The 10,890-nt window shown below is 39.7% G+C and overlaps 1 protein-coding gene across 1 annotated transcript; it reads left to right on the forward strand.

The window, feature by feature from the left end:
* The first annotated feature begins 3,344 nt into the window (after window positions 1-3,344).
* LOC129366046 (golgin subfamily A member 6-like protein 7) lies at window positions 3,345-8,087 on the forward strand. Its single transcript, XM_055039634.1, has 5 exons — window positions 3,345-3,684; window positions 4,816-4,918; window positions 5,067-5,123; window positions 5,970-6,029; window positions 6,868-8,087. Exons 3-5 carry the CDS (start codon window positions 5,105-5,107, stop codon window positions 8,085-8,087), a joined length of 1,299 nt encoding a protein of 432 aa, XP_054895609.1. The 5' UTR covers window positions 3,345-3,684; window positions 4,816-4,918; window positions 5,067-5,104.
* Window positions 8,088-10,890: the final 2,803 nt, after the last annotated feature.

Consider the following 10,890-nt stretch of genomic DNA (forward strand, 5'->3'; position numbering starts at 1 on the left):
CGATGAGGAAACCACCACCAGCAGCTTCTGCTTCACCACTGGAAGGTTAATGGAGATGAACAACAAGTTTCCTTCAAAAAAAGAAAACAAACTGGCTTCTGTTCTGTTAGCACCAGTTTGGACTGGACTCTCTGTCTGGTCCCAGCAGATGGGCAACGTAACCGTCACCAACGTACTCAGCCCAGTGTTCATAGACATTATGGAAAATGTCTTCGGTTCATCTCCATTCTGAGATTTAAAGGAAGAAAATAATCATTTTCTTGCGAAGAAAAGGAAGAAAATCATGATTCAGTTTCTTCCTGAATTTGGTCAGTTTAACCTGATAATAACAGGTTAAATTATTATCAGTTTAACCTTCTTCTCTCAGGCTGCTGGGAGTTTAGCTCCACAGTTTGATATTTTAGCAGTTTGCATTTTTTCTTATCTGGAAGACAAAAACTATTCTATGATCAGAATCTCTTCTCTGGTTACAGTATTAGAAACCCATCTAACATTAAAGAAGCCACATCTAGTTCACTCTGTGTGTTTTATGCTACGTTTGTGTCTCTGAGGCTGAGGATGGTTGAAATGGCTTCTTTAGATTAATGTTGGTTAAACTTAAGAGATTAAACCAAACCTTAAAGGAGAGAGAAATAAAGACACCCTTATGACAACATTTAATTGGTGGACTGATTTATGACTTTAATCATTAAATGGTTTTAATTTCCGGTGACAGGATGTGCTCTCTAATAAACATTCCTTCAACATGAGTTAGTCTCATCTGTGTGACACTGTGTTTTGGTAAACCATATGGAGACAGTGACAAACTGACAAAGGCCAAAGGGGAGGGTTGATGGCTCTGGTGCTCAGTGTGGCTACTCTGAGGTACAACACAATTAAAGTATGAAAAACAATAAGTGGTCATCAGTATGTAGAATAATATATAGTTGATAGGTATTTTGTTTACCTAGCTACCACAGATGATGTTAATTTAGATCAATTCTTTTGCAAAAGGAGAAGACATAGAAAAGCTCCTTCTTCCAGCAGATGTTCTGGCCTTTGTTTTCAGAACTGGTCTTTTATTGAAGGAAATAAAGGGGGCTCTCCTGATGAGGAAAAGACGGAGCACAGAAAGTAAACAGAGACAGTTTTACAACTAAAGAGAATTATGACCATCTGTTAAAACATGTTTAAGGTTAAAGAAAGGTCACCTACGTCTCACACACTTTAACAAATTAACCTTTAGAACGTATCTAACAATGATCAGAAACTTACTAATTCTGTCAGTAGTTTGTCACCTTTCCTAGAGAAAATTAGATTTTGTAATTACCTAAGGTTTTTCTCTATTTGTGTGTCAGAGCATAACAGTAAAACATTCCTCTAAAGAAAACCTTCAGTTTAACTGTTTTACTGCATTATTTATGGGAGCACGATTAGTTTGTAATTTCCTTCATCTGTTTCAAAAACTGTCACTTAAATTTTAAACTCTTATAGATTTTTTTTCTGTAACTCTTGCTACTGTGATACATTTCAGTAAATGTTTCTCATTTGTATGTTTTTTGTCTCTGGCTTATATACTGTATGTTTCTTGGCCCTAATGATGTTTTCCCTCCATCCATCGTCTTACACATGAGTGTGTTATAATATAGTACACCTGTAGTTGTTGAATTTTCCACTAAAGTTTATAAATTATCAATGTGAAGCATCAGACTGTATTAAACTCAGTAATATAATTCACATTATTTATTTAAATTTGATGTTTTGATGTGTGCACATTATGTTTGCAAAATGTATGTGTTTCAATAAGTCCATCACTGAACGTTGGTACATTAAATTGGTTCCATATAAACTGATGTTTTCAAGCCTTTATTTCTGGTCATCATTAAGATTTTCTGTTTGCAGCGAAATAAACATAACATGTAGAATTAAAATATTACATCAGACAAATAAAACAAATACATTTTAGTTGGGAAATATAGGAAAGATGAAAAGTATCTTTAATTATTTGACAAATAACTAATTGGAAACATTTTCTTACTGATCTATGAGTATTTTATAAAATATTGACTCTATTGAACTGAACTGAATTTAAATGGACTCGTATTGATTTGGTGATAAATAAGAGTGACATTAATACTTCATGACAAGAGTTCAGTATCACCAAAGATTAAAATAAGAAACTAATCTATTTAAGATGATTTATATTCTCTGAAGTAATTTGTTTTTCTTTGTAAAACTTTTTTTATTTACATTTATGAAACTAAAAACTGAAGATATTTTGACTTATTGTTCAAAATTCTAAAGTCTAATATTTATTTTTAATGGAAATAAATTTATCCTTATTCATACATTTTCTGATCTTTAAATGATTTTATTTTCTATTAGTGAATCTATGAAAGCAAACATTTCAGTGGTTTTTCCATTATCCACGTTACGACAATCTGAAGTACTGAAAAAATGTTTGGTTTTATATTTTTATTACCTAAATAAACGTATTTTAATCAGTAGGAAACTTTACTTTTTCACGCTTCCGGGTTTTAAAGCGGATGTGGGGTTGGACAACTTCAGTCTCGGTGCAGTTGATTTTGTTCAGTCCCTGGTTGTTCATGTGGGGCAAGAAAACAGCCGTATCTGTCCTATCATGCGTTCCCGACGGACATGGACCAACCGAGGCAGTGGATCCAGGCGATCCGAAGAGATGAAGGTCCGGACTTTTGCATAAAGACGGGGAGCAGTTTCGTATGTAGCCGCCACTTCACACCGGAGGATTTTGTTAGCGGATCCACCACCAGCCGCCTTAGAAGTGGGGCTGTTCCTTCCCCGTTTGCCTGGAATAACTTCACTGCACCGGCAATGAGAGAGACTGCTTTCGAGAGCGCTAAGAAACGGCAGTTTGTCCTCTCAGAAAGCTAACAGGCTAAAGATGCTACTGCGGACCATCATTATATGGCACATCCATCCGCAGGTAAAGGTCTAATTAACATGGTACATTGTATATATTTTCATTCAATTAAGTAAGGACGATGAAAAGGACCGGAGGAGGAGAGCCATTTTTCAGAGTACTTGAATTACAGTCACCAAAACAGGAAGTGCCGCAGCCCTTTCAAATATAGTTTCCGGTTGCCGTGAAAAAAAGTCTGTTGGAAAAAAACCGATACAAATGCCAGGAACCTTTTAAATGATGTCCAAATGCACCCCCTAGCGGTTGGGTGGGAAGGAGCGCATACGGTGAGTAAAGTTTGATAATGTGACAGAAACACTAAAGGTGGCTATGCTCTGTGTGCAACGCATGGGGGCGCTGCTCTAGAGGGGGATTGTTTTCCAGTCAGCGTTCTATGAACTTACCAGCTGTTTGTGTATGAAATGATCGATACCAGAGCCGGTACCAGAGGACCAGCCGGTACCAGAGGACCAGCCGGTACCAGAGGACCAGCCGGTACCAGAGGACCAGCGCTGATCAGGAAGTTCTCCCTCCAAGCAGGGAGCTGCAGCTCTGAGGGCCAGCGGCCCTTAGAGACGCGCTGAGGCGGTTTGACTTTAACTTCATTTGTAGTAATGAACCGGGCAACTGGGAGCTAAAGACGGGGGCAGAATAAACTCCAGGGCAGGAAACTGAACACGGAAGAGGGACAAAGAAAAGCTGGAGAGACAAAGAAAAGCTGGAGGGACAAAGAAAAGCTTTTCAAAGAGGTTGAAAGACAGAAGGTGAGTGAAGTCAGAGCTGGAAACATTAGCCGTAAGCTAGGCTACAATAGCAGCTGCTTGTTGCTGTTTCCGCTCCGAATTAAACATAATTTATTCATTATTGCTACAAATGGCTGATAGACACACACATCTCAACTATAATGTAATAATAATGACCAAAACAAAACGCGGGGTTATTAAGGTCATTGCTGGACCGAAATAGGACATAAAACTGATGCTGTTGTCACGGTTGCCCAGAGACGGACTGCGCAGCCGCAGTGAGCTGCTGTCAACTGGCGTCTTTTTAAAATGTCCACCGACAGATAATACACAATCCTTAAAGGTTATACACAGTCCTTAAAGGTGATACACAGTCCTTAAAGGGGACATGTTTGCTTCCTGCACAGAAACAGGAGAAAGAGTCAGGATTCTGTCGGAGGAGGTTTATAGAAAACTTGACCAGATGTGACTCTGCAGAAAAACCAAACTTGATCCACTAAAGTCACTAATGACGAGCTGAACTTCAGCAGAGAGGAAACATGACGGGAAATAAAACTGCATGTGTCTCAGTTTGTTTTAACGCTGGAACAGAGAATTTATTAGGATGTTTTAACCTGTGAACAGCAAATATTCTGATTTAAAGCCAATAAATCAATATTTTAAAAGAGACTCAGTGAACTCAATGGAAGAGGAAACATGTGACACGTATAGTTACATAACTCATTTACACTCAAACTACTAATACCAGTACTAATACCAATACTAGTACTCATACTAAAGTATTTGGATTGTCTTCCAGTAGAAACTCAGTGTAGTTAGTTTACGGTTTACTGGTTTCACATTCTGCTGCTGTTTGCTTCTCTTTTTTATTATTCTGATGAAACTTCTGGGTTTTGCTCTCTGATGTTTTGGGCAACAATCTCAGAAACAAACAAACATTGAATCAGTATTTAATGTTGACCCAGATTCCAGAACATTAATATTTGGACCTGTTTCCGGGTTTTCCTGCTTGGTTCCAGCTCAGCTGATCTGATTGGTTCATTTCCATCTGCAGACATTTTGATCCTTCAGGTCTTCTTAGAATAGTTAATATGTAAGCCTCAGTACTGACTGGTTCTGATCCGGTTCTCCTGGTTCTTCCCTCTGGAACAGCGCCCTCTCCTGGAGCCTGCAGGAACAGCAGATGTGGAGATCTGGAAACATGGAGGAGTTTTTCTTCTGCATCGACTGAATGAACTCTGGACTTCCTGTTCTGGTTGGTGATGAGAGCAGAACCGATCATTTTCATCATCATGACTTCTGTTTTCTGTTTATCTCTGAAGTCATGTTTTCTATATTTGTATATTTTGTTGCACTGATGTGAAAATAATTGATTTGCATGTTTTGTATTTTAAATCTTGAAGGAATCTGAATCGTCTGGTGACCAGAGCAACGTGGCGTCATGGCGTCTGCAGAACCTGGTGAGGAACGACTCCACTCTGACAGACACACATGATTTTATTTATTCAAAATGAAAGAGACTTTGAACTGTTTCCATCTCATCCATATAACTGACTGAACATCACTTTGCTTTGGCTGCCAGATCCATATGACTGATAATGAAAAACTGAAGCAGGTGATTATGGAACCAAACCGTTTTACCGTTTTTATTCTGGATGAATAAAACGATGTTCATCTCCACTGAACTCCACTGGTTCTGGATTCAGACCAACTGAACTTTAAGCAACACACTGACCCGTTATCAGCTGTGGAACTGCAAAATGAATACCAAACACTCACACATCATAAACAGAAAACGCATTTCATATTTACACACAATAATACGTCATCCTACACCAGGAACTTTGTCAAACTTCAAAATCAAAATGGTGGCTGAATGGTTCTGGTTCTGTGAAAAGTTTCTCTGAGGTTTTTTCTTCTCCAAGCTAAAGAGTCTGAGTTCAACTTTCAGAGGAAACATGTTCAAGTCCTGAATGAAGCACATTAACTTCAGACCTCGACCTGCTCAACCTGATTCCTTTTTCTCCACTAACAATAACCAGCAGGATGTTATTCTAAGACCCGGGTATCAAACTCCAGTCCTCACCGTGTCCTGCAGGTTTTCCATGTGCCACAGGGACAAAACGCTGGAATGAAACGGCTTGATTACCTCCTCCTTTTGTGATCAGCTCTCCAGAGCCTTCATGACCTCATTATTGGATTCAGCTGCAGCGGAGGCTCAGATGAAAGTTGTGTCTTTGAGGACTGCAGTGGTCAGATGTTATGAGGATTATCTGATAATAACTCAGGTGTTTTTACCTTTTCAGTGCCAGATGTTGTGGAACCGTTGAAGCGCTACAGTAGCAACGACCTGCTGCATCCAGACAGTGAGTACGACTGAAATGAGTCCAGATAATCATTTCTAGATCAGTCTGTATAGTTGGTGCTTTTGAAGATGAAAAATTACATATTAAAGAAATATACAGTTCAGATTCATAATGTTTCATAAATCTGTTCCATAACTGTCTCCTGTTTTCTCTGATTCTGCTTGATGTCACTGAAAAGCTTCCATAAACTTAGAAAACTGACATCATCTTGGATTTACCAAATTGTTTAAACATACAGAGAATTTAGTTTATCTGAAGTGTCTCTAAAATAAACTTATATAATGTTATTATGATGTTTGGCCACTTTATTAATCTTAACTGACCTAAAACTGGAAAATATATGAATTAATGAGAGACTGAGAATATTGGTATTTGATACAGGGGATGTAATTAAAGATGGCCGACACAGAATTACAGCAACATCATGCTGAAGATGCATGAGGCGACAGTGGGAAGAAAAGCATCTTAGTATGGATTTAGTCTGAATTGTACTTAAAATATAATAAACTAACAAACTGTAGCAAATGCATAAAATTGGCTTTCTATTCACCAAACCAATGAGAGTGCAGATCAGTGAATGTCACACCCAGTGGGTGTGTGTTCCAGTAGAAACCAGTAGCCGCTGTCTGCTAATGCATCCAAACTTAGCAGTGCATGATTTATTATTATTTAACTCTACATGTTAAATAAATGGCAGCCATATTGGATTTGAGAATTGAGTTGGTGAGGACGTTCTGAGTTCTGGAGGATTTTTAAAACTTTTTAGAGAAGCTGAAGTGATTTCCAGCTTCCTGGTTTTATCTTTTCCACTCAGACTTTCTCTCATTTTTATTTCCAGTGTCTGAGCAGAAGGATGAAGGTTTAACTGTGGCTGAGAAACGCAAACCTCTGAACCTGGTTCTGTTTGGCTCAAGAGAACCACTGAAGACGGCAGCAGCCAAGGTCATCCTAGGTCAGCCAGATCTTCCTCCAGAGAGGCTCAGGAAGCAGGGAGAGGTGTTTGGACGTGGGGTTTCTCTGGTGCAGCTGCCTGCCTTGGATGGAAAAGCTCAGCAGGAAGTGATGGAGGAATCCTTCAGGTGTGTCTCCCTCTGTGATCCTGAGGGTGTCCACGCCTTCATCCTGGTCCTGCCTGTGGGTCCCCTCACTGATGAAGACAAGGGAGAGTTACACACCATCCAGGACACATTCAGCTCCAGAGTCAATGACTTCACCACCATCCTCTTCACTGTGGAGTCAGACCCTAAACATCCAGCTGTTGGGAACTTTATAAAGGAGAACAGACACATCCAGGATCTCCTCCAGATCTGTGGAGGAAGATATTTAGTTCTGGACATCAGAGACAGACGGCAGATCCCAGAACTGATGGAGACGCTGGAGACGATTTGTGGTGAAACGTCCAGCGTTTTCTCAACAGACCTGTTCACCAAGGTGCTGATTGAGAGGATTTTAAAAGTTGAAGCAGAACTACAGGATGTGAAACAGAAGAGTGAAGATGAGCAACAGACAACAAAACAACTCAGGAAAGAGACAGAAGAAGTAAAGAAAAGGGAAGAAGAGCTGAAGAAGAAACACAGAGACGATATTAAAACTCTGCAATCTCAACATGAGCAGCAAAGAAAACAGCTGGAAGAAAAGGATGAAATAATGGAGAGTGAAGGAAAGAAGAGAAAGAAGGAGCGTGAAGAAGAGGAAAAAAACTGGAGAAAACAGGAAGAACTGCAGCGAAAAGAGTGGAGACAAAAACTAGATGCTTCAGAAAACCGAGTGAAAGTTGAGCGAGAGCAAAGAGAGGCGGCTGAGCAGAGGCTGGATCAGTGCAGACGAGAGCGGATCAGGGAGCGGGACGCTTGGGACAGAGAGAAGGCCGGCATCCTGGAGCGAATGCACCAGGACCTGAAGCAGAACCTGCAGGAGACCAGGCAGAACCTGGAGGAGGAGCGGGCCCGCAACAGGAAGCTGCAGGAGGACTTCTACCAGAAGAGGAGGAAGTGGACGTATCTGGCATTCGCTTTGCTGCTGACTCTAGTTTCATTATATGTGTATCAGAGCCATTAGCTGTTTGGACCCAAACCGGACCGAACATCAGGACCCGGCTGGAGTCTGGCTCATTTTAATATGATAATGATGATATTGATGATGATGATGTTAATGTGTCATACAGAGTCATCAGTAACTCTACGTTTATACATAAAATGTACTCTAATACATAAACAAGCAGTTTTGCATTGAATGTAACTATAATTCATCTCCTTCCTGCTGACTGGTGCACAGCTGCACTGATGATGCAGAATGTCAGCAGAACATCACATGTATGTTCATGACATGGAAATATAAATATTTGTCTGATTTTAGTATTTTCAGCAGTGATGTGGTTCTGATAATAAGTACAGAAAACCCAAAAACAGTCAATATTTTGACTTTAATGTTATTATGTCTGAATCTGGATTGTTTTTATGAATGTTTTGTCATGAAAGCTCTGCTATGAGTTCAGATCACATTCAGGAGAAACTAGAGGATTTTAATGAGTCTCTTATTTCCTGTCATTCATGGTTTTGAGTTTTTTCCTCTAAAATTTGTTGTTTTTCTGTTTGTTTCCTGCAGTGAGTTCAGGGTCAGTTTCATGACCTGCACTCAGTTCTTCTATAATCATGATGTTCAGTTCAGTGAGTCTATGAACACTTTCACCTTGAAATAGAATAAAGACAAAGATTATTTAATTATTGAATGGATTCTTTCTTTGATAACAGAAATTTCCTCAACAGACTCAAAGATTAAAATCTCAGTCCTGGTTTCTGAAATATTTAAAATCTGTGATCATTTTCTAAACAGATGTAACCAGAACATCTGGTCACATTCACATGTCTGTCTCTATTTTATTTCATGAACATTTCTAAATGTGAGAGACAATAGGAACTCCCTCTCGTCAAGTTTCATTTTGACAGGTGCCACGCCCCTTTCACAGGAAGTCCGCCTTAGATGAACGGAAGTCCCGCCTTACAACCACCCCATCCCTCCCTCCCTTTCGAATGTGACGACGTGCCCCCTCCTCCTCCTCCTCCTATTGATTTTTTTTTTTTAAAGAGTAATACAGCACCAACAACAGTTATTTGACCAAGTAAATAAAAATGTATATAATTACATACTATGCCTACTGAAGTTTAAATAGATTTGGAATGGAGATGTTACTTCTGATTCTGTGCCTGTGTTCAGCCAGGCCTACGACTGGGGTCTGAGCTGGGGGCTTGATCAATATAGCTACGGTCTATGGGCTGCAGGGCCTGCGAGAGGAATGTACTGTGCATGGAGGTCATTCTCACTGACATGGTCTGTGTGTGTGTGTGTGTGTGTGTGTGTGTGTGTGTGTATGTGTGTGTGTGTGTGTGTGTGTGATACATTTCAGTAAATGTTTCTCATTTGTACTTCAAGTAAATTGTATATAATTATATACTAAAACCTAATGAAGTTGAAAAATATAGATTTTGGGACAGAGATGGTACTTCTGATTCTCCAGATCTGAGCTGGGGGCTTGATCGATATACGACTTGCAGAGGAATGTAGTACTAGTTGCAGACTTGCAGACTTGCAGGCTGCAATCAGAGTGACAAATTTGCCACCTCGGGGGAATTCAGACCGATAAATCCCCCCCGGACCTCCATGGACCTCCATGAGGGCATTCAGACCACATCTGTTTTTCTCGGTTTATCGCTCTGAATATTTTTTTAAAGACACAAGAAAATGTTTTTAGAAAACACCCCCCGCTCTCGTCATGTCGTACGATGTTTTGCACCAGTGGAGAGAGCTGTCTAAAGAGTAATTACCTTCAGTTATCTGTGAGCGACACACGCGTTAGAGAATCAGAACTGCAGCAGCGAGAAGTCCGACTTACTTTCGGTATAACATAATTCGTAAACTAGTCTTTTTGTTTAAAAAGAAAAAAAGTATTATTCTGAATCATGTATGGTTCTGGTGTGAAACAGGTTGTTGCTTTAATAAGCTCGCAGGGCCAAGCTACGCTTTTCAAACGTAAGTAAAAAATTCTCTCTATTTTTAAAAAAAAATCTCTGTATTAAAATATATCGAAAAATGTTTTCTATCTCAATAGTTTATTGTTTTATTTTCTGTAGGTGCAGCGGGTGAAGACGCGGAAAACGTCTTTCTCCCTACGATGATATAAGCGGTAATTTTATATTTAACTATTGTTTATAATCGAATTCAGAAAATTAATTAATTAATTAATTAATTAATTAATTTATCAATTAATTAATTAATTATTCTGTCGTTCTATAGACGCAGAGATCCAGGAGATACGCGAGACTACTTCAGATTCGGTCAGAGCCGGTAAAAGTTTCTTATTTTTGTTATAACTAGTTTTAGCTCTGAAACTAGAGTTTTATAGAAAAAAAAGGTTTTTTTCAAATATATATATATCAATGAGAATCGCTTTTTTTTTTGTTAACGTTTCTTCTCTCTCTCTCTCTCTCTCTGATTGCCTGATTTCATTTCTGACAAAAGAACTCCCGGACCCACGTTCGTCAGAGGCGTCTAATAACAACTTTATTCTGAAAACCGAGTCATATGAACCAGAAGTTCTAGCCGAGTCACATGAACCGGAATTCTACCCGAGGCAGCCGGCTATGATGAAGTCGTTGATGAGGTCAATGATTATCAAGAGATACTGCCAGTGGGTTTATTAACGCCTCCAATATCCCGCTGAGTGCTGCTGCAGGCCCTGCAGGTCCTGCAGGCCCTCCAGCGCCCCCGCCATCCCCAGCGGTGCAGCAATCTGACCCTGAATCAGACGAGATTCCCGCAGCGCGGGAGCAAAACGAGAATCGCCAACGAAAAAGTGAATCAAAGG

This window comes from Poeciliopsis prolifica, unplaced genomic scaffold (assembly GCF_027474105.1).
Source record: "Poeciliopsis prolifica strain line A6 unplaced genomic scaffold, Auburn_PproV2 SCAFFOLD014, whole genome shotgun sequence".
In the NCBI taxonomy this organism is placed as follows: Eukaryota; Metazoa; Chordata; class Actinopteri; order Cyprinodontiformes; family Poeciliidae; genus Poeciliopsis; species Poeciliopsis prolifica.

Excerpts from the sequence above, each read along its gene's own strand:
- LOC129366046 (XM_055039634.1), top strand. Across the intron at positions 6,030-6,867 it reads CGACCTGCTGCATCCAGACA|TGTCTGAGCAGAAGGATGAA; the intron begins GTGAGTACGACT and ends TTTTATTTCCAG.